This window comes from Histoplasma capsulatum (assembly GCF_000150115.1).
Source record: "Histoplasma capsulatum G186AR genomic scaffold supercont2.12, whole genome shotgun sequence".
NCBI classification, from domain to species: Eukaryota; Fungi; Ascomycota; class Eurotiomycetes; order Onygenales; family Ajellomycetaceae; genus Histoplasma; species Histoplasma capsulatum.
The window spans coordinates 514,986-541,511 of NW_025544812.1; the positions used below are offsets into that span (position 1 = coordinate 514,986).

Sequence of the window (26,526 nt, forward strand, 5' to 3'; positions counted from 1 at the left end):
CTCCATTCGCTCTGCTTCTTGTCCCCGTCTGTCGCCCACTGGTGTGTGTTTTCGTTTCTTCGTTCGCGGGGGAAGCGTTGCCCTTCTGTTTTGTGTTTGTTTATATCGGCTCCCGTAACACCACTCCCGCTCAATGTTCCGCCTATCTTATCGCGACTGCGGCACTGAAGCCTCCGCTTCTGGCTAATCGTGTTACCTTCTTCTCTGCATCGATCAATTCGTCTTCGCGTCCATGCGTTGTCGCCCTTTCATCCATTCTCGATGGTCCATATATTTGTCTCGTGTCCCCTTCGTATTCTAGATCGTTTGTCTCTGCACGCCTCGCGCAATTGGCCTCGACAGAGATAGGTCCCGCCCTTTTTCCCTTCTCGCACCAACCGTTGGTGAAGCGTGGCCGGATTTGGTGACATCATGCTCTTACGGCCAGCAACGCCGCTCACGGTTCTCCTCCTCACGGCGTTTGTTCTTTTACTGCTTTCTGTTTTGTCAACACCAGTGGTCAAATCGATCCCTATCGCGACTGTTGATGATATTAAGTTTGGTATTTTTGGGTATTGTGTGGGCAGCAATTGCTCGCCTATCCGTGTCGGGTATACTTCGAGTGAGTACTTCCAGAATATTGTTTTATTTTATTTTATTTCATTTTTTCTTTATATACTTTATATATATCTATATATTTTCTGCTTCAAGATTTTTATTTGAGGCAACCCCCACGAATATATATTTTATATATGCTGATCTGGTTTTGCAGATGGGCTGTTCAACGATGCGTCTCGGGATGAGGATTTTAGCCTCCCGTCAAGCGTTCGCCATTCGCTGTCCTCCCTTCTAATCGTCCATCCGGTTGCTGCATTCCTCACTCTTACCTGCTTTGGCTTGGCAGCGGCGGCCCATTTCCATTCTCCATCTCATTCACCTAGATATCTGCTTGGGCTTCTCATTCTACTCCTGCCGACCCTCCTCGTATCACTCCTTGCATTCCTTGTCGATATCCTTCTTTTCGTGCCTCATCTAGAATGGGGTGGGTGGGTTGTACTTGCAGCAACCATTCTGATTACCGCGAGCGGGGTTCTTACTTGCGCTATGCGACGAACTCTTGTAAGCCGAAAAGCTAGGAAAAAGCGAATTGCAGAAAATGCAGAAATGAGTGGAGAGAATTTCTATAGCCGCCAAAATGCTATAAAGTTGGATCCTCCGCCAATCATAACGGAGCAAACCGAAGCTTCTCTGCCCAACATGACATCGCCAGACTCTCTGCCAGCGTTTGCACGCTTCGAAAGCAATTCAAGATCCATTGATGATGACAAACTGCTTCTCAATGATGGCACTCCAAGTAGCACTAGCCCCGATGGCGGAAACACCATCCGTCTCCCTGGTGACAGACGCAGCCCCGGGCCATATGAAAGCAGACCGTATAATTCTCCAGTAGATGAGTACGGCAATCCTCTTCCACCGGGAACTACCGGCTTTGGACCACCTCAGATGCGAGGAACGCATTCAGATCCCAGATTACGGAATCAATATTCGAATAGCAGTATGGGATCCCAGCGCGGCCGTGGATATGGCTATGGCCCACCTCGCGGGAGGGGTGGTTATCCAATGAGAGGTCGAGGCGGTCCATACTATGGCCCAAGAGGGCCACCGCCGCATGGCTACGGGATGCGCGGCAGAGGAGGTCCGATGGGCCCGGGAATGATGGGTAGAGGTCGAGGACCGCCTCCAGGCTACCCGCCGGAAGTATTGGATGAATACCGCGCGTACGGGGCGGCTTCTCCTCTTCCAGGTGGATATGGAGACCCAGGTAGTCGCTCTGACTATGGTTATGACGGCGCGCGAGGCCCATCTCCAGTGGGCCCAGGATATATTCCTGCTGAGATGCAACCTGGGTTGGGCGCAGGTCCGGTAGCTAATCATGGACAAGATCCCCACAATCCAATGGATAATTCTGTCGCTAGGGATTACACTGGTCTTCACCCGGAACAAATCAATCAACCTAATCCAAGCCCTCCAAGCGTACACAACGAGCAAGCGTATGTCAATCAAGATTCCACTCATCACAAGACGGACACTAACTTGATAATTACAGAGAATATATTCCACCCCGGGCGGCATGGGAACAAGCTTTACGAGAACCTTCCCTTCCAGTGATCGAACGCCAATCTCCGAGCCCACACGGCCAAGCACCAATCCCGCATTCCACCTCTCGCGGTGATTATTATGAAGATGTTGAACCCCGTTTCGCCGAACCCAATGATTTGCCCCCTGCACTCACGCCTGGCGCTCTTGGTGAGCTACATCCAAGTTCATCTCTTGAAGATATCCCCGAGGGCGCGCACTCACCAGCAGCCAGTGAAACCAGCCACTTCACCTCCATATCCCAACGCGGCGTAAACCCGAAGTGGCGGTCTCCGGAAGCTGAAGTGAGACACGACAAGCAAAGGCGACAAGATTTGCTGCTGGGCAGCAATCCCGATTTCGAACTCCCCGTTGGGAGAGGCCGGGGTGGGGGTTCTGGTAGGAAGAGAAAGCCAACGGCGCCTGTTATGCCGTCCATTCCAGCTACCCCGCCACTGCTAAACAGCGGCCGGAATGATGGCGGTGGCAGATATCCTACCCCTACGCCACCTCCGTGATACTCAATTCCTTTTAGCACTTCTACGATTTGGTCCTGGACTGGAGCTTTCATTTTGGCCTGGGTTTTTGACACCGGAGTTTTTCCTCCACCCGATCGTCTGGGTCTTCCCATATTATCACATAACAAGCTCCGATTGGATACTCTGTCATGGAGATATTATAATTTCCTCGGCTGTTTGGATCGTGCTGCCAAGCCTTACATGCCTTTTGATGTTACCACCTTGTAAAATCACACACGGGACGCTCAAAATACTCCCGAATGCAATCCCCGTACTACAACACGATTTATGTGTCATATCATCTTGCGCTCGATTTGAAAATATCAACCTACCAAAACTCCCTTTCCTTCCATAAAAGCCGTGCTACGTTTTTCACTTCGTGGACATTGTTTCGCCTTTATTTTATTTTATTGCACTTGTACCATTTGATCATCTCGCAACCCCCAATGCCGGTTCATTGTGTATATCTTTCAATCAGGTTAACAGTGAACACTGCATTCTTCTGCATTCTGTTGTATTTTGTATCTTTTTATTTATTTATTTATTTTTTTTTTCACCACTTCAGTCAACCTTTCTTATTTAGGTCACTACCATGTGGCATTCCAGCGGATATCGAGGTAAGTGAGAGACCAGGATACCTTCATATTTCTTCCTCCTTGTTCCATATATGTATTTCTGTGCCTTTCCTCTCAATTCCTCTATTTTGTTTGATATCCGTTGCACTTTCGTTGGGAAATTGAACTGGCGTACTGGCGATAGCTATGTGGATCGATGATTTTCGATCCTTTGTTTTGGGCTTGGTTTTTTTTTTTTCTTTAGCCGTTTTGTATCGATTTTTCGTGGGGTTTTTCTTTTCTTTTCTTTTCTTTTTGTTTTTCCATTTCTCCTGAACAAATTGAGACAAATTGAGGGTAGGATGGGTTGGAACAAGTGCAAGTCCCACCTGTTTTCCTTTATTTTCCTTTAATCCATTGATGGTTGGGTTTTGATTTCTTCTGTTCTTTTCATTCCTCCCCCACCTTCTTCCCTAGACTTCCCTTTGTGTTTTCGTCCCTTTGTCCTTTCTGCGGGAAATAGTCCCCCACATTGCAATGTGCATGTGGTTTCATTCACATTTAGCTTGTCATTTCAGAGACTTCTCTATACTGCTAATTACGCTTTATCGACAAATCTTCAGACTCGATAAATGACAAGAAGATGGGCAAAATGGTTGATGCTGTCTACAATGCAATTCTATTCAAAGGAAAAGTAATGATTTCTCCCTTTCTCCCTTATTTTTCTGAATCTTAGAATCCATTTTATGTATAGTGCATGTAGCTCACCATTCCACTTTGTTTTGCTGAATATGATGTGTGTTCTATTAGCATCAACTAGCACAACATCATCTGAAGCTTGATTTTTTTTCTTTTTCTCCTGTCTACACTAGGTAAAATAACCATATGCCTGGGGTTCAGCGACCTGTGAATTCTCTGAGAAAACGGTGGAATATTTTTCAGAAGCTTTTGAGCACAATAACACTTGAGGCGTCATCTCATTTCTTCCATCCTCTTATATCATCGGTATACTATCGTGTGTATTTCCTATTGCTTCCTGTTTTTTTTTTCCCTTTTCTTGAATGAGGATGGTTCTAATGCATGGCCATTCATTCCATCGCCTCTCCCGCATGTAAAACTTCCACTCTCAGTGTGTTCTAGGCTGTTCCACTGTTTGAGGCATCCAACGGACGCTACCATATCTATCCATCTACTTAAGCAATATAAAAGTAAAGCCAGAGAAGGCGATTCCGCAGTGATGATGTTCAAAAATACAGCAGTCACTCTCTCCCCTCCCCTCGCCTCCCCCTTGAAGAAAAAAGGATCCCGACAATTTCACAGCGCGCGAGAAAAGAATAAAATAATAACCCTCCAACAGCCGCGAAGATGGTCGCCAATACAGACTTGACGAAACACCTAGCTCTGATAGAATGTGATGGTGAATTCGGAGCCACAAACGGCGAAGAAAACGTCGCGCGCCTAGAAGCGCTCCGTACTACGCCACTGTTTTCTTCTGGCATTCATACGGCCATGAACGTCCAGTACCAGGAGGATATACTGCCCCAGTATGCCTTAATGGGGATGCGGACGACTTCATACGATAGAGCTGAAGAGGGAGATACCCCCGAAACGCATGCCAGACGATCGACGAATCTGGTGTATGCCAATATCAACGCGCCATGGTCGACGTTTATCTGCGGCAGCCAGGGAAGCGGCAAGAGCCATACGCTCTCATGCATGCTTGAAAATGCACTCCTTCATCCGTCCGAGACGGGGACGTTATCATCCCCACTCACCGGCCTGGTCTTGCACTACGACAAGTTCACGGCAGTAAACACGGGTCAGCTGTGCGAGGCGGCATATCTCTCGTCGAAGCTGCCGGTCCGTGTGCTCGTTGCGCCGAGCAATTTTGGGCATATGGAGAAGCTTTATGCGAACATACCGGGGCTGCCGGATGGGACGTCAATGCCTAAGGTTTCGCGGCTATATCTCCGCGAGGACCAGCTGACGTTGGGGATGATGAAAGATTTGATGGCGGTTAATGACGAAGCGACGACGCCGCTTTATATGGAGGTAAAAAAATTTTTTTTTTTCTTTCTTATCTGCTCGAATGTTAATACTGTTTCTAGCAGACGAGACCATCCTGTTCTAACAATGGATACTAATTTTCTTTGTTTAATAGATCGTCACAAAGGTCCTCAGGGACATGGCTGAAGAGTCGCCTGGTCGACGGGGGACAAATTTCAAGGAGTTTAAACAGCGCCTCGAGCAACAGGGCTTGAACAAAGGCCAACTAGGCCCGCTGAACATGCGGCTTGATTTACTCGAGTCGTTTCTTGAGCAAACTTATAGAAAGCCAGCTCGAGGACTTGCGGTAGGAAAAGGAAACAAAGGCGAAAATATCTGGAACTTCCAGCCGGGCTCCTTGACGATCGTTGACTTGAGTTGCCCATTCGTGGACGAAAATGATGCGTGCTCACTTTTTAATATCTGCTTGAGCATTTTCATGGAGCGGCGGAACGAGGGCGGGCGTGTCGTCGCTTTGGACGAAGCCCATAAGGTTAGACACAAATTTTCAATTTCCTCCAACTGTTCTTGCTGCTATTTGCTTTGCCATGTACTTTTCCTCCTTGATTCTCAACAGTTCAACATGCCTTTAGTTTTTGACGACCAACAGCCGCGAAGGGGGTAATTTAACCGGTACCCTCCTGTCACTGATCCGCCAGCAAAGACATCTAGCCACGCGGGTCATTATTGCAACCCAGGAACCAACGCTCTCACCGAATTTACTAGACCTGTGCAACGTAACCATCGTTCACCGGTTTACTTCCCCTGCATGGTTCACAACACTGCGTGCCCATCTGGCTGGCGCAGCCAACGATGATAGCAAGCGTAAATACGGATCCGATAATTTATTTTCCAGAATCGTGGCCCTAAAAACCGGGGAGGCTCTGGTATTTTGCCCCAGCGCGATATTGGACATCGTATCGGATGAAGGGTCGGAAGAAGGAACGTTACAAGTAGGCGAGTCCGAGCTGCATGGGGTATCTGCGTTGAAGGCATTAATGGTTAGAGAGCTGGGACTGCGATATGTCCGCGTGAGGATCCGTAAACGGGTCACTACTGATGGAGGACGAAGCATTCTTGCTGAAAACTCATTGTGATAATTGCTGTGGTTTCAGGTGAAGGAGTTCTGGGTAGCTCGGCTGGGTTTCGAAGCTTCTCTTTCTTCTTCTTTTGGGTTCCATATCTAATTGGTAGGGTGTCTAGTCTAAATATGATGTTTTGTTGATGTTAGTATCGAATTTCGTCACATACTTAACTCTGGACTTAGTCTTCTTGACCTTCGGCCGGTGTCGATCCCATGTTCTGTTGAATAGGCTGTAGGATAGGGCATAGGGCCGTGATATGGAAAAGGTATTTGCTGGATGTATGCATTCTTTTCGGCGTCTTCGGAGATAGTCTTCCAACCGCAGAAGGACGAATACTGCTGCGATCTCCTACACGCCGTTCACAGCTCTTCTCATGCACCAGCTTTTCGCATTGTAAAATGGACAGCGGAAATACCGTTTCACATATTCCCGCATTAAGAAGTATGCCTGTGGCGAGACTTCTCTTAAAGAGCATGTCGCCTCGAAACGGTCTGAGAACTATGCAGCATGCCCTTGACAGGCCTGGTGGTAATTATCGCCACCTGCTCTATGTCTTCTTCCTGTTGCGTCCTTTGAGGTTCATACCCGTGATTCAATCGTTAGGCATTTGAAGCTTGCTTGTACTGTACCAATATCCTCTAGTTACCGGGATCCTGTTGATGCACCGCAAGCGCTTCCAACATCTGTTCTCTCGCAGAGCGATGGCGGCTTGAACTCCCCACGGAGGATTATTGGAGTTCGCTGAACCTGCAGTGGTCCCCAACAAATCACTGTACCGAAGGTTTCCGTGTCTGTCTTCTGTTTATTCCAGATTCTTTTGCTGAGTGTATGCGATCATCTGCTTGCTAGAACCGCCATTGTGTTCCTCAAGCAAATTTGAAGTTTCCCATCTGTCAATATTTCACAAATACTCTTGAAAATTCTCCTCATCTCATCTTGACGGCAATGTGATTCCGGATTATCAAATTCTTGGCTATGGCAGGTCCGGGCTGGTAGTCCTTCGTGATGGAGAATGGCACTGGGAGATAGGAGTACCACCAACGACGATGTGGACATTTCAATATTGAAGTCATACGGCGTGAACAAGAGGTTTATCGATGTATAGGTGGTTGCGATGGCGTTGTCCCCTGTATCAGCATCTCCGATACGACTATTGAACTTGCACCGATGGAAAAGGGCCACTTACGCACCTACTTAGAGCACAATCGACCCCCAAAGTCTCTTCAACTTTCATGGTTCCGTGAAATACGCTGTGGCCTCGCAAGTACACATCGCCGTTCAGTTATTGTGGCGGGACATTGCTAGTCGCAATTTCCTCCATGCTTTCGGATCTATCTATCTGGTTTTGCGATTTTACGATGTCGTCCGTTTTACCGCTTGATACCAACATAAAGGCTGCTGACGACAATGGATACTCAACCCAGACGGATATTGGCCTTCTAGGGGCTGTAATCTATGAGATTGTAACTGGAGAGCGCTGTAAGTTTGGCCACTTTAAAAGACCTGCCACTAGAAGCTTGTAGAGCTACTTGGCCCCTAAGGACGACTCTCCTAGCAAACAAAGTATCTGGCTTGGCCAGATCATTGAGAAATGTTGGACAAAAGGTGCATTTCAGAATACAGATCGCCTGTCAGAGGCATTCGATTCCATCAGCCTGGACAATCGGTCTACCTAACGAAATGAGATATTCAACTGCTGCAAGCCACGGATTACTCTTCACGGCATCAATACAACCGATCCCCCAGCTTGGGGTCATCGTAGGTATTATTGCAATTCTCACTACCTGGGTTGGAGGATAGTCTTAAGTACATTTGGTGTTCTTCATTCAGGTTTGATACAATAATACTCTCTCTACTCACCAGAAAATTAGCTGACAGATGCCGCAGCAGGTCTTTGAAGATAGGCCAAATTTTCAGCCAACCGAGCAGAGTGTTAGTTGTCTTACTGATAACTTCGGCATTGCATTTCGTCAGCTTCAACTGATCCGATGAAGGGCTTGTAGTCCCGGAATGGAAATAATTGGAGTACACGATTCCCCCGCTTTTGGGACCTTACTTCTTCATTTCGAAAACAAAGAAGAAGAAAAAAGGAAAGAGAAGGAAAAAGGGACAAGACTTCTGTCTATTTCTCGCAATCGCCTTTAACGGTATACCTACCTATCAAAATCGACGATGCTTATACACCTTCTCCTCCCTACCAGAGTATTATTAACACTTCCATGACAAAGAATTCCATGCTCTCGTACCTTAGCATCGTCCAGCACCTTCGGACAATTGGGAAGCTCATCCGGGGTTGGCCAGTGTTTGTAATCAAAATAGCCATGTTTATCAATTTCGACCATACCGCGATAGAAACCAAGGTAAGGGATCTGGATATTTCTTGTATGAATATATCCACAACAACTCTCCGGGAATGGGCACAAGCGAAGACTTTTGCTGGACACCGAAGCTATTCAGCCCGGATTTGATCTGTCGGCGGGGATAGCTAATGTATCTATGGGAAGGCCAAGCCCGTGGAAGCTAATATGAAGGACTTGTGCAGTGAGTACGAGCTTAACTAATACCCTATTTTGTTCAACGCTGTTTTGTCTCTTTCTGCTTTTGTCCTTGCATTTATTCCCTTGCTTTTTGAAACTGGAATTATTACACGTTTTCTAACCCTTTCTTTGACGGAGAAAACTCAATGATATATAAATTTACAGTTCATCTGTGATTCATTCATTGTTCTACTGTCACTGAACTTAAACTTAACATAGTCATCGTTGAACATACTCTATCTCACAAAGGAGTCATCTTTTTCAGTTTTGCTTGATTAAACTGTGAATCAATATTTCATATAATTGTTTGCTGGGATATTTCAGTGATATATATTACCACAGACACTTGATATGTTATTCATGGCTTTAACAAATCTTCATATCAACTTCTTCATTGTTCATCAGCTTAATCGAGATGTACGCTTGTGCAGCTCTTTTGCCTTCCTCTCCCATCCCCCCCCCTTAAAGGTATATTTCTATTTTACTCTTCTTACTATATATTCATCAACATATCATGGCCCCCTGCAATTTTTTGATTACATTCGTTACCCCAGGGTGTATCCCAAAGAGTGGGACATTGTCACATCATTTAGACAATCATATATCTAAGTACACCACGGACACAGACATGAGCTCACTCCGTTCATCGACAACTTCATCCTGCCCGCAGCCTTCGCCTGTTAAAAAACTGTCGGCAAGGGCCGAATCCATCAGTTTTGTTTCTGTTACCACTACTCTCACGGTTACCGCGGGAGCTTCCCCTCGTGTACCCATATCAAGCAATCTGCCATCAAGTTCAACACATGCAAGTTTTACGTCAACATCTCCACTATCAGCTCCTTCATCATCACCATTGACAGGAATAGCAAAAACAACCACAGCTGCTGCAACAGCAATAACATCCATGCCCCCGGATGCTACAGGCTCTGCGGTAGTAGTCAGCAAATGTCCTTCACTGAAAGGTGTACAAACACCAATTTTTGTCCTGCTCATCATTTTAACAATCGCTGCTGTCATGCTATCTCTAGCAGTTTGTCGGGTAAAGAAGCGTCAAAATTTCTGTAAGCAGTGCAAAGAAGTTGTCCGGAGCCAAACGCTTACAAAACAAACTCCTACATCGCACGACTATGGGGCACAATTTCCTCCAGGACCAGAAACCCAAACGGGTACGACGGAAAGGAAAAGGGGCATGGCTACTTCCGCCATGGGTTTGAATAGTCACGCTTGCGATGCACCGCATGGAATTCCTCAGCGGACGTCAGTTGGACAAAAGAACTTGCGGCAGCTTGACCTTCGAATTACTCCCATGGCCCTGAGAGCCCCTCAGCTCAACTGTGAACGCCCTGAGCCTGATACAACGAGCCTTTATACCAGTTGCTTAGTGAGTGATGGTGAACTACAACGGCGACATGCATCGATCTCTATAGCATCTATAATCGATAAGTACGCTCAAATCCCCGATGACAATAGATATCACAATTTTTTCCAAGTAGCGGAGAACAATCGCATTCCAGAAAATTCACAAAATAGGGCGTGCGATGGAAGTTCTTTTGGGGGGTTTCGAAGCGGAAGTTTGTGGTACCGTATGCAAGACAATGACCCGGCGGCAACTAAGGGTCCCATAGTACCAGGCCCCTCGTGGAAATACCCTCAACGTAATGGGCCCGGAGATGTAGCGGACTGCTCGTATGGGCCTTTAATCGATCCGTACGTTGAAGCCAGGGAGAAGCAAGAATTATATCTTGGAGTTGAAAAGATTAGGAGTTCCGGGTCTGCTTCTTCATCTAGACCGTCTCTTGATGTTAAATATCAGGAGCCATGGACGCAGAAATCTGAACATGCAAGGGAGGGCCAGCAAACCGAATCCAGTTACAGCCCTACAGACTCGTCACACACCAGTCAACCCAGCTTGATGACATCGTCAACATCCCCATGGCCGGCGAAAACTAGAAATGTTGACGATCTCAGCCCAAATACTGTTTCTAGGCCGGTCAGAGATAACAATGTGCCTTCCGATACAACACAAGGTTCAAACGACAATCTTAGCAGAATGTTGAAGCGTTGGGCACTTCTTGATCAACAGAACATTGGTCTCGTTGATCGGGTTCCATTTCGATCTTACTCTGCGCGTGAGAGGCTTCATGACCATTTAAATGGTAAGTTTAAGCCCTATACGTTGAACGTCCGACGGCCAATATCAATACCGCTTCCGGGAACTTTGTCGAGATTATCCCCTTCGGGCGCTAGTGGAGCTGAAACCACTGACGATGCACTGTTACTGATGCCAAACCAATCTCAAAACAATCTGACACAAGAAGATCAAACGAGTGGTTCAGCTCACACAGAGGATTGTACTACAAACGGTGGATATGTAGAGAGTCCTGATGCTGAGGTAGATGGTCTCCATTCTCGCGACGTGTTTGGTAGACCTTGCCTCCAGCAGCGAACATACAGCGAAAGTATTTATTCGCGACCCACTACGTTACAACCGGTCCCAGTGGATTGGAGGTCGGGAAATGAAAAATACACCGGCCAAGGGTACTCCAGCAGCCTGCGGCGTTATCATCAGCGATCCTACGGAAGCTCAAAAGCTGGACCTAGTCAGCCCACGCCACCAATGCCATTCATTAATGCAGCCGTCAATGAAAGTTGCGAAGATAACACCTACAACAAGTTAGATAGTCGACCGCAAATAGTCCAGAGGAAGAAGAGTTACTCTTGCCAATTTTACCTCGGTGAGCCAGGTACAAATCATGATAATGCTCTCGGTCGCCATTCGCGTAAAATGAACGCTCTTGATGATATCGACAGTAATTATGATGTTGGCACTCCTATAGATCCAGGACGAACTTCATTCCTTCGTGGATTTGTGGATATATATGGGGGAATCAGGAGAAGGAGGAGGAGGAAGAAAAAGGGAAAAATGCCGATCGTTGGAGAATGTAGGGAGAGCAAGACGAGTTTTCGGGACGTGAAGAAATTTTTTCAGAACTAAGGCTGGCAACGATTGTTGCCTGCTACTTTGCCCAATGTGCTACAAACTGGACAATCTGAACACAATTCATCATTTATATCATCTCTAAAGTTTTTTTAAACTAGAATCTGGGTAATCCTGCATTCCTTTAAATGTTGCACAAATCAACTGATAGGTGTGATATAAGGTCGTTGTCTCTCGCTCGGTAATTTCTGGACGGGGTGGTGTGATTTTGGGAATGCGCGCCTCATTCCCTCGGTGGTCTCCTCCTCGACAGGAACGGTTCCATCAGTTATTCAACGTGCTATGGCACCTATAATTTGCATGGACAGTACTAGTATGATATCGTGAGATATAAGCAGCCTGTGTCCGAGGGGCCCTTCCCAGATTGGAGAAGAAGGATAATTATTATGGGAATTGCCACATTGATATCGCTTTGAGTGGTATATTGGAGTTGACGAATTTATTTTTAGGTGTTGCTAACTAACATAGGTAAGTTTACCTGTCTCACTTGCAGACGGCGGTGGATGGAGGTAGATAAGTCATAGTGACTGACTCGCTTACGTTTCCTAGAGATGGTCCGAGCTTTGGGTGAAATAAGGTTTGGGTTTTGTCCCGGACCGCGGTTCACTGATGTCAAATAGGACTAGTTCACAGATTAGGTCTTCCCGTGACCGCGGCGGTGGTCTGTGCGGAGTTTACCACAAACGACAATGTTTATTGTTCTCACGAAGGATGCGCAGCTTGGAAGGACTGGCAATCCATTGCAATCACTAGTCCTCCGTACAGGTCACATAAACCCAAAATTAAAGCGGCACAAAGCAGTCACAAAATCGTGTTTGTGAACACACAAATAAGCGTCTGCCACGGTGCGGGCGTGGGTGGCTGGGAGGTTGCGCCAGCGCCCAACGCCCAGCGTCCCCAGCCCCGCCAGGTCACCAACCACATCATAATGTCGGACGGACCACTTAGAGCTTCCATTAATACCAGCATTCCTCACCGACTGAGGTAACTTTCTTCATCATGAGCCTCTATCATGGATTTTTTTTCAATGGCATTTTGATTTCTTGATTTCTGCGTGCTTGCAATTCCAGTTTGCTTCATTTACTCCAGTGTAACGACCCGTCATGCCCCCTCAACCTCCTGCCAACTTGAAAGTTGTAAAGTGTAAGATAACACATACCATATCCCTGCTAGGTGAATTTTCATGCTGACAGTATTTTGCATAGCTAACCAGCCTCAATTAATTCACTCCTCATCCCAGCAATCCATCGCCGCCTCCGACGACTATTATTCCTTCTCAGATATTTCCCAAGCTTCTAATCACAGCAAAGTCACAGTTGTGAGATATGCAACTCCTCCAACTCGAAGACCTTCTCCATCTCCGAAAATGCCTTCTCGAAATGTCCCAGACGACGCAACAGGGCCAGATAACAGCAGCGCGGTGACACACGACCCGGAACAGACCTCCAAACGAAATCCTGCCGCGCCAAATGAGAGTTCTAGGATGACAGAAAATGGAACTCCATCTCCTGGCGTGGATGATATGCCATACATTAGATTTGCCATTGATCAACTGACTCGTGATGAAGAATTACTTGGGGAAGGCCGACACGGCTCGGTTGTCAGTACCGAGTATCCTGTTGAACGCATCATCCCAGATGAAGGCCTAGGATACTACACCTCTGTCACTCCGCAGTCTGTTGATCAGCCAAATAAAGAACCCCAGATACTAGACCGCCCCGACTCGCCAGGTAACGTTAGACAGTATCCCCGGTCACGTCAAGCGCTAGACATACTGACTGAACCGCATAGTTTCAAATATCCTAAACCCAGTAACGCCTCCTTCAGAAGCCTACCAATACCCACAGCTTGACTTTGTTCCTTTTTCTCTCAGATTTGTATCACTTCTCTCGTTAACAATTGTCTGCCTCTCCATGATGGCAGCGCTCATATTTTGCATAGTCTGGTCACAGCAACATGCAGGCCTGTGGGCTTACGATGGGCTGGGTGGCTCGCGATACTTCGTGTTCCAATTTCTACCACAGCTACTCGCCATTTTAATCACACTTTGGCTGTTTGTCGTGCAGTCCGCCGTGTATCGAATTCTTCCCCTGACAATGTTAGCGTCAGGACGTGGATCCGAGGGTGTGCTGCAAAAAATTCGAATCCTGTCTCACAATTTCTTGTTGCCGGATATATCACTCTTCCAGCATGGCGAATGGCTGACTGGCATCTTTCTCGTCACGGTATGGGCGGTTAATATTTTCACCGTTCCTCTGCAAAGTTCGCTGTTTGTGGCTCGTTATTACGACCAAGTCGAAAGATTTCAATGGGTGGCTACTCGTGGTGTGGCCGGAGCCTTGATTACTCTTTATGGATTGCTTGTCGTGGCATTGCTAGGGCTTATGTTCCGCTTTAGTTGGCGAGAGAGTGGGCTTCTGTGGGATCCCGTGTGTCTTGCCGATATCATCCCCCTGATCCAAAAATCTAATGTATTGGATCAATTCTATCGGACCGAAATCTCGCAAACTGTTGAGCAGGATCTCCTGCCTCGCAAAATGCGTTTGGGATATTGGTCCTCGGATGCCAATTCCCAGGACTTTCTCTACGGCATTGGCGAGGAATACGCAGCGGCGGACAAAGCGTTTTCCAATCCGAAACGGCAATCTGAAACCTCTTTTCCTAATCATGCTGATAGCGAGCGACAACATCTCAACAGCAAGGATTCTTTTGAAAGGAATATACATTCTCCGTTCGTTCGATATCGCTGGACAGCCTGGTTTCTAAAAGATTCATGTGTGGTTGGCTGGATCGTCATCGCAAATGTCCTGATGATTGCTTTCATCGTTGTCACGTTCGTAAAGCAGCCCATCAAACAAGGATTCGATCCTCTCTTGCCTACATTACCATCATCAGCCGGTTTCTCCTCCTCCAACTTCCTGTACAGCTTCATTCCATCTCTGATTGCAACAATACTCTTCCTCCTCTGGCAACCAATCGACCAATACTTCCGGGCTGTCCAGCCGTTTTGCGACCTCTCATCGCCCAACGGTGCCCTTGCCGAAAAAAGCCTCTTGCTAAACTACCCATCCTGTTTGCCATTACAAATCACCGTCCTCGCCCTCAGCGCCGGCCATTACAAAGTCGCATACGTCTCCTTCATGAGCCTTGCGTCACTCGCCATTCCCGTCCTCGCAGGCGGCGTGTTTATGGCCCGCTTCTACCCCGAACAGGATCAAATCCGTATCTCCACTCTACTTCCAGCATACTACACCCTAATGGCTTTCGTTATCATCTATGCCTTTTCATTCCTTGTTCTTTGGCCGCGGCGCAAACGCTACCTTCCCCATGCCATTTATTCGTATGCGGATATTATAAGTTTCTTGTACCAAAGTCCTCTTCTCTCGGATAGGGTATTCCGCCAACCAAGGACAAAGGCAGATTTGGTGACTAGAGTGGTTATAGCGCCACCGGGGGAGGGCGAAAAGGCGTTATATGCGTTTGGCCTATACCAGGGTCGCGACGGGCAGGAACATCTTGGGATCGATCGGCTGCGGAGGGTTGGACAAGTCGAAATGTTTGTTACGCTAGATGACAGTGGTGGAGTCGTGTGATATTTAACTACGAATTTTTTTTATGGATACGCCCGCTGATTTTTTTGGCGTCGAAAATCGTGTGATTTTTTTGAAATCGCATTTTTCCTTCTTGTGTTTTTATTTTGGGTTTGGTTTCTTTCTTTCGGGATTGGAAGTTGCGCGTAACTGACCCTCCACATACAGCGATACGACTGATGATGACGAACGATATACAATGAATGATGTGAAGAGAAAATTTTTGTTGATGATTTTATTTTCCATACTTCTCTTATGATAGACGAGCGACGGCGCGATACTGCGTATTCTCGAGGAAATTTGCCTCCTTTGTTTTTGTTCCATCTAATTCTTTTATTATTTTATTATTACATGAGAGTAAGTTTTGGTGGATTGAGAAAAACATGATTTCTCTCCATCAACATGAACATAAACATAGTTTACCAATCAAAGACAAACTCAATAAACAAAAACTCATCACATTTATTCATATCTCATCTATATTAGCAAGGACATATTAATAAAATCATTTTTAAAGAATAATAACTCCTGGGAAATGAACCAATAACTCGCTCCTCTTTTCACGGGACAGGGGGTACGATGACGGCAGGCCAGAGGCGGCCTTGGTCTTCTGTTTCTGGACGTTGGTTATCAATAAGCGGCTGGCGGTCAACTGCGACATACGAGGTTTCAGTTTGTTGGGGTGGAACCATTGAGAACCGGTCAGTGTTGTCCTTTTGATAGTCTGTTCGCATTTGAGGGAAGTGGGTGCCTGGGTGGAAGGTGGTAAGAAGGATGGCAGCGATTATGCACATACTATTTATCGTGGTGGCTGTGGTTAGACTGTTGATTCCCTCTAAAGATTACGTAGTAGCAGGGGAAAGGGGCATCTGGATGGCAAGGAAATATGTAACATACACTCCCTCTAGAATAACGAATGAGATTTCATCTTGCATAATGTGATTGGACCAGCCTCCGGCCATTTCGGCGATTCTGCAACATTTTTGTTAGTAATAATTGAAAAAGAAACGGGAGAAATGGAGAGCAAGTGGTCAGAAATATTGTAGAGAGACAGGCATACCGGTAAGTGCATCGAACAAAAATTACGAAGAACGAGATACCCAAGCTAATAAGGAACCTCCTGAATTTTGTGTTCGCCCACACCTTCTGAGACTCGATGGACATCCGGCGGCCATCATCGCCAAGCAGGCGCCAGAAGAAATGTCCAGCCATACCACCGAAAATTATCAATGTGACAACTTGCCACACAATACCAGAAAGCATGATTTGCGCTCCCCTGTTCTTGTCTGGCTCTGTGTCCCCAGTTGCTGCGAGAGCGCCACCAGCACCCTGGAGTGAGAGAGATAAGACGTCAAAGCTGATGAATATCCAGGTGTATAGCGACGGCTTTATTATTGAGAGATGGGGTCCCAGGGCGAAACATAGATGTTTGAGGGTGAGATATATGGCGGCTGTGAAGAATGACGGTGCGATGATGAGAGTGCATATCTGGATTTGGAAACCATTTGAGTCCCAGGGGTTTCTGTTGAGAACGAGGCGACCGCCGTATCCTGTTAGACAGTAATTCAAGAGACAGGAGTCAGCCATCTCCTTGTCCAATAGGAGATATAATTGAGCATACCTATGGCTTCAGCCACGCAGCCCAGAGACATTGCAACTCCGAATGAGTATGTCTTATGCTTGTAAGTTTGCCAAACTGCAACAAAGAACAGTACGCCAAAGACAATCACGCATATCAAGTTGACTACTGGATTAGGTTTGTACCCATAAATAGTCGCCTCGACAGGGCATTCCGGAGTTACCTCCGTGCAGTGGCTATATTTCCCCATCTTTGCTGCCAGAATGGTATGAAAGGAGGAATTGAAATGACAAAAAGAACATAAGCAAATAGGGATGTTCGATTTGATATTCAGAAACTGAGGAACTCTGGAATGAGGAAGCATGCCCTTAAATAGAGGAGGTTTAGATACTCTGTAAGATCGTTGCTGAGGAAGGAATACAAAAATAGCTCAAATAATGGGTGAAGAATTGCTACCGCGAACGATGTCAAGCTTGACAGCCCCAGCCATAGCACGGCCAATAATTTTACGCCCGTATGCGTCTCGAGGCCGAATCTATCACTCTGTAGGCCTTTTGGATCCTGAGCTGGTCTTATCTCCGGGATGAATAAGCCAACTATTAGAGACAAGCGCGCTTACAAAGGAAGCTCTAGAAAAGCTCCATAGAGCTATCCTAATCAGCGACTCTTCGTGGGAGACCCGCATCCCCAGTACATTAGGGCTCAATGTCAATTGGTACATGTAACTAGTAGATCAACGATGATCTTTTGGTTCGTCTTCGAGAACTGACACAACATGGAGCCTAAGTACTGGTTAGTAGGTGCATGTAGCGTGAAGTGTATGATAAAGAGTGGAGTGCCGAGACGCACCTTTAATGTGAACTGTTCTAAAAAAAGAGCAAGATGAAAAAGAGTTTCCCCAAATCATCAAACGACATCGATGCTCTGAACAATTGACAACCTATAGCTTATAAATGCGATAAATAATAATATGTGAAACCAAGGTTAACAACAAATGGAACGCCATCCCCGCCCGCACCATTAACTCATCGAGATAGACACAGTGCTGTTTCTTTGGTTTCAGCGCAGGGAGTGGGCAAGCACTGCCAAACAGTCAGCTCTGGTACAGGGCTGAGCCAGGTCGAAGCTTGGGCATTGGCTTGCCAAGGATCCCGCCAAGACCATGGCTGGGGGACGATCGACAAAGTGTGAAACTGCCAGCGATTTTTTGAATTCGACGTTGTTCGCCTTTTCGAATTGCAAGGTTAAATCTGACATCTCGTCCCGTCAATGTAAATGCGTAGATCCGGAGAAACTTATTCACTGGCGCAGCTGAGGATTGTACCATTTCCACGGCGCGAAGACGCGTTTGAAAGCAACGGTGTTCACAGGGTTGCATTGACGATTGAGTCATGCCAAGGAAATCTCGTGTCGATTTGGCGACACCCCTCTTCGCGGGGGAGCCTTTCAGCAACCTCTTCGATACTTTATATCACTTATCTCCTCCAAAATTTCGAGTTCTTTGCAGCCAATGGATCTAAGGTAGGCTAAAAACCGCTGATCCCGAAACTGCCACTCGAGGAGGAAAATTTCTATTCAAATAAGTTCCGAATCGCGTTGAAAGCTTGGGTTGCTGTTTCGCCAAAAATGGAGTACGACCCAGGAAGGATGGCAACTGCTGAAACTCAACATGAGGCCCAGAGTTCCAAAATCCCACTTGAAGCGAAAACAGAGAGGTTGTTCATCCGACGATTGATTCCCGAACTCGATTTAAACGACCTATTTGCTATCCGTTCAAGGTTGGATGTCATGAAATGGAGGTAAACTGGCCGTACTTTTACCTGAACCAATTTGACCTCCTCCCGCCTTTCACATGAAATTTTGTTGCTATCCAATTTCCATAAATTCTGCCGATTCCTTTTTCTATGCACGCCTTTGTAGTTAGCAGGAGGCAGGTTATTTGTCTACCCTTTCTTTCGCTCAGTTCGCGCTGATATTATGTGTCCTCGCCAGATGGCTTTCGGGGAGAGGCGAGGAATGAACTTGGTATCATTAGCGAACACAACACTCACATGCCAACAGTTTGACTAGAACACCTGACGCCGATATCGCCGCCACGAAGGAGCATCTTCGTAAGGTCGGCACACCTGAAAACCTCATTTTGGCTGTGTTCGAATATCCCAACACAGAACGGGCGATAGCGTGCATTGGCTTCTACACGAATAACGGGAATACCAGTCTTGGGTACATCGTTCATCCTGACTGTTGGGGTAAAGGGTATGCAACCGAAGCCGCTCGGGCTGCTATCGACATATGGTGGAAGTTTCTCACCAACCTTCCACCAGAAAAGAACAACGACGGAGACAAATCACCTAAGAATTATTTCGTCCTGGAGGCAATTACTGATGCTTCAAATGTGGCCAGCAATCGGGTCTTAACAAAATGTGGATTCAAAAAGGTTGAGGAGGCTGCAGACGAGCTTGGTCCTTGCATCATGTGGGAGTTGCATAAAGAAGCGAAGTTGACTGATTGACTTGTTTTGTGGACGAGTGTAGCCAGGGACAAGTGCCAGGGAAATATGGTTCCATCCATATATTCCTTCTGTCGACCCACGTATTCTGGGGTTGGTGAACGTTATGTATGGTCCATTGTTTGTCGGATCGTTGTTCGCGACAGAACTTTGCAAGAACTAATAATCCCTAAGAATCAGATACCTGCCAAAATGTTTGGATCTTTTCCCCGCTGGTTTCACGAGATGGAAGTAGTTGTAGAATAAGCGATCTGTTAGTGAATACTAGTAGCTGGGAGGAGTCCACGCTACGTCCAGTAGTAGAAGTGCAATTCCGGTATGGACCAGGAGTCAAAGGTGAGAAACTGTGGCCAGATACGCTAGTTGTGGCAAGATGTTAACTCCGCTATGATAATCCGACGAGAGCACTCATGTTATACGTCCACGATGGTGTTAGAAGCGCGGTTCAGCGTTGGGAGTTGAAAGTTGCCTGTTTGAGAAACCTCGGCAATAAGGTTCCACGCCCAGCGCTGCGCTAGCCTTGATCGGGTAAGTTGATATGACTCTTGAAATTCCCGCTCAAAGTTTAAACTCTCAATTGACCCGGGACATTTGCTCACATAAATCCCACAACCACAATCGCCAGAAGAACACGGCGATGATGATGATGAAACCGACGTGAACAAAAAATATACGTCATCCGTCTGCTTCACATCATATATCCCAGGTCCGTCATCATCGTCACCACCACTGCCTCCACCGCTGGTATCAACAATGGCTGGCACCAACGGCCAAGCTCCACCAACATCACAAGCAGAGGCACTCCAACCTTCCAAAAAGCCCCTCATCCCAAACTCCACAAAACTTCTTCTCGGCGGCACCGTTTTCTTCGCCTTGTCATCCCTCATAACCCGCCGCGCCTTTCTGCGCAAGCGCATCAGCACACTCCCGCCCACCTACACCAGCGCCCCCTTCCACCGGCCATCCGCTAACGGAGGCCTGGAGGCTCTCGAAGCACTCAACATCGCAACAATAAATGTTGCTAGCGTTGCGATGATTGGCGTCGGCGCAGGCATGTACGCGTTCGACATTGATACCTTGGAGGATTTGAAGCGGAAGGTGAGGAGCGGGATGGAGCTTGATGGCTCCGGAGAGTCGGAGCAGCAGGTCGAGGAGGAGTTGGAGAAGTGGGTTGCTAATGTCATGAGTTGGAAGGCGGGGAAGGAAAAGAAAGAGAGTGAGGTGGAGCGGAAATAATGTCAATGAGAGGGGCAAGGAGAGGTAGAGTAGGAATTGAGCTGGGATATTTACGTCAGTCGGGATGAACGGAGAGCCGGTGTCGGATGTGTTGGGCAAAGTTGGAGGTTATATATGTCTCGCGCGCGCTATGTTGTGATACGGGTTTTCTTGCGAGATGGACGACGACTCGATACATTTCATTTCTCCCGAAGACTCGAATGAACTTCCTATTCCCTACCTCGATTTAGATCGTACGGCACTCGAGCTTGGTGTCATGTCAATATAAAATGGCATTCCGATTTTGTTCCTACCTTGGGACTACGCTGCCAAAATCCCTATTGCCGATATTTGCGGCTCCAGAAGAGGGATGGAATACATTTCCCTCCAGTCAGCAACACCTATACGAAATTCCACTGTATCATAGAACTTTGGTTATTGTTTATAAAATAAGACGAAAAGACACACACATATAAATAGATGTCAATATTTGCGGGAAACTCGACCCGTAGGAGCTACATTATACATGGCATAATGAAATTTACATCCCAATGAGGCAAAAACACAGAACAAGAAAAATATAACAGGTTTCTATGGAGTAGTAATACAAGGAAGAAATGTGCACACGATACCACCGCCTAACCCTCCTTCGACATCCTCTCGTACCGCTCACGTGCAGTCTCCTTCGTTTTCTCGAGGAAATCATCATACCTACCCCTTGTATTCATTCCGGCTTCCCGAACTGCATCGCCAAGCTTGCCTCCCTGAGCACCCAGCCCAACGCCTTGGACATACAGATCAGTAGCGATGGGAGCTGTCATCCCAGACCCTTCCGCGCCAAGTCCTGAACCAGCAGACCAGCCCATTTTGCCGAGAAGGGCTGCGCCCTTCGACATGAGAGGGACTGGTGCTGTTTCCTCAATTTCCTTTTCCACTTTCTTCTCCTTCGATTTCACCGATGCCCCGAATGCTTGACGTCGTTCCTTCGCCCGGTCTCGATACTCTGAAGAGAGCTGTTGTTCGGCCTGGTCCCGTTTCTTCGCTAGTTTCGCCAAAGCTCTGGTCTTGAGCTCTTCATTTTGCATGTTCTCACGATGAAGCTGACTGAGTCTTTCGTGTTTGTTCACTTCCGCTTCTGTTTTAAACTGGCGCATGCACAGATAACAACATTTACGGTTAAAATCCGCGTAAGACTGTGTTGGTGCAGGAGAAACAGAAGATGAACCACCTTCTTCACTGACACCCTGTTTATGTTCGCTGCCCGAGCTTCCTTCTTTTGCTTCCTCACGCTGAATACCATGTAGTTCGGCGTGGCGGTCGCTCCAAAACTGTAAATGACTCGGAACGGCAAGCTTCTTTGTGCTAGGGATTCCTCCAGCATCCGCTTTTCTCTTCTTCGTCTTCTCAGCCTCCTTGACGGGTTTGGGATTCTTGTCAGTCGGTGTGGATTTTGTCGCTCGAGATTTAGAACGGTTCCTATCTGGATCTTCCGTCGACACTACTAACTCCGTTGCATAAGCATTCTCGTCCCAGTATGCTAATTTCATGGAAGGGTTGCCAAGTGGGCTGAAGGTAAACCGATCGGTGCTGGCTGTAGGGTTTATGACGGGAACGAAGACGCCAGCGTGGATGTAACTAGCTAAAACAGGTTTCGAGGAAATTGTGAATGTTTCGAAAGAGTTATATCTAGTAAGAGCGGCTTGGGCATCCTACTGACGCGTTAATAGATATGAAATCAAAATATTAAATTTATTTGAACTAGAAGCAGTAGAGGTACTTACTTCTACTGTTGCAAACTCCGCAAAACCATACTTCCAACTTTCGTTACTTCGGCGATCTCGTATGAGCAACACACGCCGTATTGAGCCCTCGCGTGCCCCTATATTGGCATCTCCCGTTGTAGAGGCGACCTTTGCTCCTTTTTTTGCAGCAGGAGGTGCATTGTAACCATCTGACCCAGACGATGGTTTGTAGAGTTTTGTTACGCCTTTAGCAAGAAGTTCCTCGGTAACGGACGCCTCTAGGCCTCGAAGAAGAATAAACTGGGAAGGGGATCCGTCGGGAGCTACATCGTTGTCACCATGATTCGCAACACGTGGAGGGTTGGCTACCCCAGGAGGAAGTTGAACAAAGTCTTCATCTGTCAGCCGTAGACCTTGTGAAACTCGACACTTCAATAGACATACCTGCTCGAACTGCTTGGCATCTGAAACAGCGTTGTCTGGTCGCGTAATTGACTATGGAACACTAAAATTACGCGCCAGTTAGTTAAGAGCCATCTGGTAGAGACGGAATCTAATAACTTACCATCTTGCATGTCCACTCTCCTTCAGCTTTGATTCGATTGCGGTCTTCTCTTTCTCGACTATAGGCTATTCTAACCCTCGTGCCACGTTCATTAGTATGCGATTGATTATCCCCATAGAGGTATATGGTAGGAAAATTGCGTTCCAGGAATTCACGAGAGTCATCTATTGTGGGGAACCGAAGAAAACCCAACTGGCGGGATATCTCTGGAGAGAAAAATCAGTATAGTTTACAAAATAAAATATGACCATCAATCACACACGTACTCGTTTGGCGATCGCGGATGACGCGAACATCCTCCAAAGTCCCGACATGGTAGTATTGGGTGAGTTCATTCAAGATCTATTACAAGAAAGTATCGACCGGAATGATGACCGGCGACAAGCACATCTCAGCATCCTGTCTTCCAAGAAAAGATGAGGAAATCATAGCGAAGCCAACTCATGTCAAATGGCACTCATATCAAACAGGGGATTCAGATTGCTGTGCATTGCAGTAGGGAAAGGGAGGAGTAGTCGAACGTCGTCTTCATTCATTTCTACTGGCAAGCCTTCCATCATGATCTCACGGCTTTCTTGACCGTAGTAAGGACGTCGGGGCCCACGTTGGCTGCGGCTTCTGGATCGACTCCGACTTTTGCTGCGGCTTCTACTGCGACTGTCATATCCAGGAGAGCGGTATCCCTCACGGTCACGATCTCTATATGACGGCCTTCCACGGTGCCGTGGAGGGGACCAAGAGGGGCGTCGGTGCTTGTCTCGCTCTCTAGGTCGGTAATCCCTAGCCATTGGAATTTCGTCATCCCGGCCGGGATGCCTCCTATCTGCCGCTGGACCACGAGGCGGAGTCCGAGAAATGTCTTCAAGCAGTAAACAGAAATGAAGAAATCAGCACAAGCTCAAACGAGAGATGAATCCATTTATTCGCCCCAGTGCGCGAAGTTGATTTTACCATGCGGAGGAGAGCGTGTACCGCCTGGTGAGCCGTGTCTACGGTCCCTGGATCGTGGGACAACATGTGGTGGGGAGCAGGAGCGGGAGTGGGAGCGAGACGTTCTGTCATCATACATGCGGCCATTCCACCCGTTGCGGCGACTTGACTGATTGTAAGGCTGGGCACCGCGGTGCCCTTTATCCCCAGGGGTATAGGAAGACATATTGTGATATCATGGACAAAACACGAAGGTTTGGAAAGGGAAGAAGGAGATGTGGTGTCCTCTCCAAGCTCAAAGGAGCCTCAAATGGTGGGTTGTGGGTTAGTCAGCAGTATAATCAGGTGATTTACCAAGCTCTCTCCAGGGCTATGTTGGGGGTTTGGATTGGTTCGTCCTCTACTACCAGCATGGCGCTGGTGTGATCGAGCTCTTTTGCCCCAGTGGCCTAACACTCTACACCAGCGGCGCCGTGCTCCGAACTAGCCTCAACGAAGCTTGGAGCGTTGGTAATCGTACCAAGGGCACAATTATGAATACGACATTTCTCAGAGAGTGAAAGGGGCCAGCACATAACCTCACCCATCAGCGCATGTCGCTATTAGCGAACCAATACAAGCAATTGGCTACGTTACCAGTTATAATATGTTTTGGCATTGTTGTTGCAGAGATGGAATGGATAGTAAGGTTGACGGCATGAGTATAAAGTAGCAAAATCGGACCATTTCTTAGAGCCTCCCACTATCTATTTGGCAACCGCTCACCATTTGATAACAACTTAACCCACTCTGGCGGGATCCAGTTGAGGTTTGTTACCCAACATCTCGTCGACTTCGGCCAATATTTCAGGAGTGAGCTTCGGAAGCACCTTCAGGCTCTCGACGTTCTCGACCACCTGCTCCGGTCTCGACGCGCCCGTGATGACAGAACACACGTTGTCATTCTTCAAGCACCAGGCCAGGGCAAATGCTGATACTTTGCACCCAAGTCGGTCGGCGATTGTCTGATTTTAGATAGCGTCAGATATCACAACTACTATGAAGTTCCCATTGCCAGCAAAGGCGAGGAAAATTTTTAAAATAGGGAGTAGTAAATCCTGAGTTCAAATCAAGAACATACCTTGAGCTTGGCCACTTTCTGGATGTTCGCATTCCAAGCCTCGTTCCCGTAGCCTTTCCTAACAGATGTGGTATCTTTATCAGTGCTGACCGCAATTCGGGTGCCCTTGGGAGGCTCTGCCGCCGCCTCGTTGTATTTCCCGGTCAAGATACCGCCCTTCAGGGGCGAAAAAACGGTCAATCCAATTCGACACCGGGCTAACACTCTCTGATATTCTCCTTCGACCTTCTGCCGGTCGATCACGTTGTACAGCGGTTGTTCAACTATGGGTCCGATTAAACCGAGAGCCTTGGCAACTCCAGTCGCTTCGGCAATCTCGTCTGCTGACCACATAGAAGTTCCCCAGTAGAATGCCAGCCCTTTTTCAATAAGGTAGTTGAAAGCCCGAACGACCTCTTCCATAGGCGTAAGTCTATCGGGACGGTGGGCGAATATAATGTCGACATAATCTAGCTCCAGACGTTTGAGGGAAGCCATTGTTCCTTCGATAATATGTTTTCGAGACAAGCCATAATTGTTAATCTCTACATCTCCATGGGCGGTACCAAAATTGACCTTGAGATCACCAGTTAGCGGATGGCTACACATACATATGACGGTATTTCATGGGGCAGAAAATACCTTGGTGCTGATGACTAGATCGTTGCGTTTCCATTTAAGCTTTTTAATGACCTTACCCATAGCAATCTCAGATTCGCCGGCGGCGTAGCTGGGGAAATAGGGGTTAAATAACGAACCACCCCTGTATATCAGAAACATATTGTGAGTAGGGGGAATAATTACCTCTCTGCCGTGTCGAAAAAGTTGATGCCTAGATCATAGGCCTGTTTCATGCACTTCATTGTTCCCTCTGGAAAAGAAGAATGAATTAGCATCCTGAAGTCAATTCTAATATAACTGTGCTATATCTCTCCATAAAATCAGGTAATGAAGTCATTAGCCCCCTTTTACCTTCATCTACATGTCTACCATAGCTATCGGTTCCATTAGTGTAAATTCTTATTCTCAGTTGTGTTTTAGCTGGACATACGTCAACCATCCTCCTAATGATATCACGGAGACATGGAGTCCTGAATTGCCCACTCTGCGGTAGAGCATTTTACTGGTGTTTGGCTCGGCCATGGTATTTTCTGGACAACCCTCAGAAGGTGTGCAGAAGGGTCGTGGTTATAGACCTGTATCAGCCAAATGGCAAAGCTTGTTTCTCAGTGTTAGAGCAGTTGAAGGGAGAGTCATCCGCGTGGGAATTGCTTGTTGTTGCCAACGTATTGCGGGGTGCATTGCCACTTTATTAACCTCGACCCACCGCACAGTAACCCATGGACATATCGTATAGTCCGAAGAGTCGTAACCAATCAGAGAGCCTTTACCCGGAGTGCCAAACTTGAGCTTAAAGAACTGAATAGTTGGGTAAATAGCTTGG

At 47.1% G+C, this 26,526-nt stretch overlaps 10 protein-coding genes across 10 annotated transcripts; 7 read left to right on the forward strand and 3 right to left on the reverse strand.

The window, feature by feature from the left end:
- Nucleotides 1-411: 411 nt before the first annotated feature.
- HCBG_07500 (pH-response regulator protein palI/rim-9) lies at nt 412-2,633 on the forward strand (the record flags this gene model as incomplete). Its single annotated transcript, XM_045434549.1, has 3 exons — nt 412-601; nt 752-2,030; nt 2,087-2,633. The coding sequence occupies 3 exons, from the start codon at nt 412-414 to the stop codon at nt 2,631-2,633; spliced, it is 2,016 nt and encodes a 671-aa protein (XP_045284756.1).
- A 1,919-nt stretch (nt 2,634-4,552) lies between these two features.
- HCBG_07501 (uncharacterized protein) lies at nt 4,553-6,330 on the forward strand (the record flags this gene model as incomplete). The annotated part of the gene is made up of 3 exons (XM_045434550.1): nt 4,553-5,239; nt 5,349-5,726; nt 5,827-6,330. 3 exons carry the CDS (start codon nt 4,553-4,555, stop codon nt 6,328-6,330), a joined length of 1,569 nt encoding a protein of 522 aa, XP_045284757.1.
- A 1,346-nt stretch (nt 6,331-7,676) lies between these two features.
- HCBG_07502 (uncharacterized protein) lies at nt 7,677-8,879 on the forward strand (the record flags this gene model as incomplete). Its single annotated transcript, XM_045434551.1, has 5 exons — nt 7,677-7,797; nt 7,820-8,076; nt 8,197-8,250; nt 8,547-8,678; nt 8,823-8,879. The coding sequence occupies 5 exons, from the start codon at nt 7,677-7,679 to the stop codon at nt 8,877-8,879; spliced, it is 621 nt and encodes a 206-aa protein (XP_045284758.1).
- Nucleotides 8,880-9,452: 573 nt separating this feature from the next.
- On the reverse strand, nt 9,453-9,761 carry HCBG_07503 (uncharacterized protein; the record flags this gene model as incomplete). Its single annotated transcript, XM_045434552.1, has 1 exon — nt 9,453-9,761. One exon carries the CDS (start codon nt 9,759-9,761, stop codon nt 9,453-9,455), a length of 309 nt encoding a protein of 102 aa, XP_045284759.1.
- A 283-nt stretch (nt 9,762-10,044) lies between these two features.
- On the forward strand, nt 10,045-12,841 carry HCBG_07504 (uncharacterized protein; the record flags this gene model as incomplete). Its single annotated transcript, XM_045434553.1, has 5 exons — nt 10,045-11,011; nt 11,192-11,590; nt 12,017-12,166; nt 12,327-12,362; nt 12,474-12,841. The coding sequence occupies 5 exons, from the start codon at nt 10,045-10,047 to the stop codon at nt 12,839-12,841; spliced, it is 1,920 nt and encodes a 639-aa protein (XP_045284760.1).
- Nucleotides 12,842-12,956: 115 nt separating this feature from the next.
- On the forward strand, nt 12,957-15,675 carry HCBG_07505 (uncharacterized protein; the record flags this gene model as incomplete). The annotated part of the gene is made up of 3 exons (XM_045434554.1): nt 12,957-12,996; nt 13,059-13,583; nt 13,645-15,675. The coding sequence occupies 3 exons, from the start codon at nt 12,957-12,959 to the stop codon at nt 15,444-15,446; spliced, it is 2,367 nt and encodes a 788-aa protein (XP_045284761.1).
- Nucleotides 15,676-16,003: 328 nt separating this feature from the next.
- On the reverse strand, nt 16,004-17,272 carry HCBG_07506 (parasitic phase-specific protein PSP-1; the record flags this gene model as incomplete). The annotated part of the gene is made up of 3 exons (XM_045434555.1): nt 16,004-16,238; nt 16,504-16,993; nt 17,065-17,272. 3 exons carry the CDS (start codon nt 17,270-17,272, stop codon nt 16,004-16,006), a joined length of 933 nt encoding a protein of 310 aa, XP_045284762.1.
- A 1,376-nt stretch (nt 17,273-18,648) lies between these two features.
- On the forward strand, nt 18,649-19,534 carry HCBG_07507 (acetyltransferase; the record flags this gene model as incomplete). The annotated part of the gene is made up of 2 exons (XM_045434556.1): nt 18,649-18,821; nt 19,084-19,534. The coding sequence occupies 2 exons, from the start codon at nt 18,649-18,651 to the stop codon at nt 19,532-19,534; spliced, it is 624 nt and encodes a 207-aa protein (XP_045284763.1).
- Nucleotides 19,535-20,284: 750 nt separating this feature from the next.
- On the forward strand, nt 20,285-20,767 carry HCBG_07508 (uncharacterized protein; the record flags this gene model as incomplete). The annotated part of the gene is made up of 1 exon (XM_045434557.1): nt 20,285-20,767. One exon carries the CDS (start codon nt 20,285-20,287, stop codon nt 20,765-20,767), a length of 483 nt encoding a protein of 160 aa, XP_045284764.1.
- Nucleotides 20,768-21,316: 549 nt separating this feature from the next.
- HCBG_07509 (RNA-binding protein) lies at nt 21,317-26,225 on the reverse strand (the record flags this gene model as incomplete). Its single annotated transcript, XM_045434558.1, has 13 exons — nt 21,317-22,455; nt 22,528-22,983; nt 23,054-23,118; nt 23,320-23,350; nt 23,622-23,912; nt 24,005-24,288; nt 24,438-24,561; nt 24,772-24,987; nt 25,104-25,658; nt 25,725-25,812; nt 25,887-25,953; nt 26,055-26,077; nt 26,134-26,225. The coding sequence occupies 13 exons, from the start codon at nt 26,223-26,225 to the stop codon at nt 21,385-21,387; spliced, it is 3,363 nt and encodes a 1,120-aa protein (XP_045284765.1).
- Nucleotides 26,226-26,526: the final 301 nt, after the last annotated feature.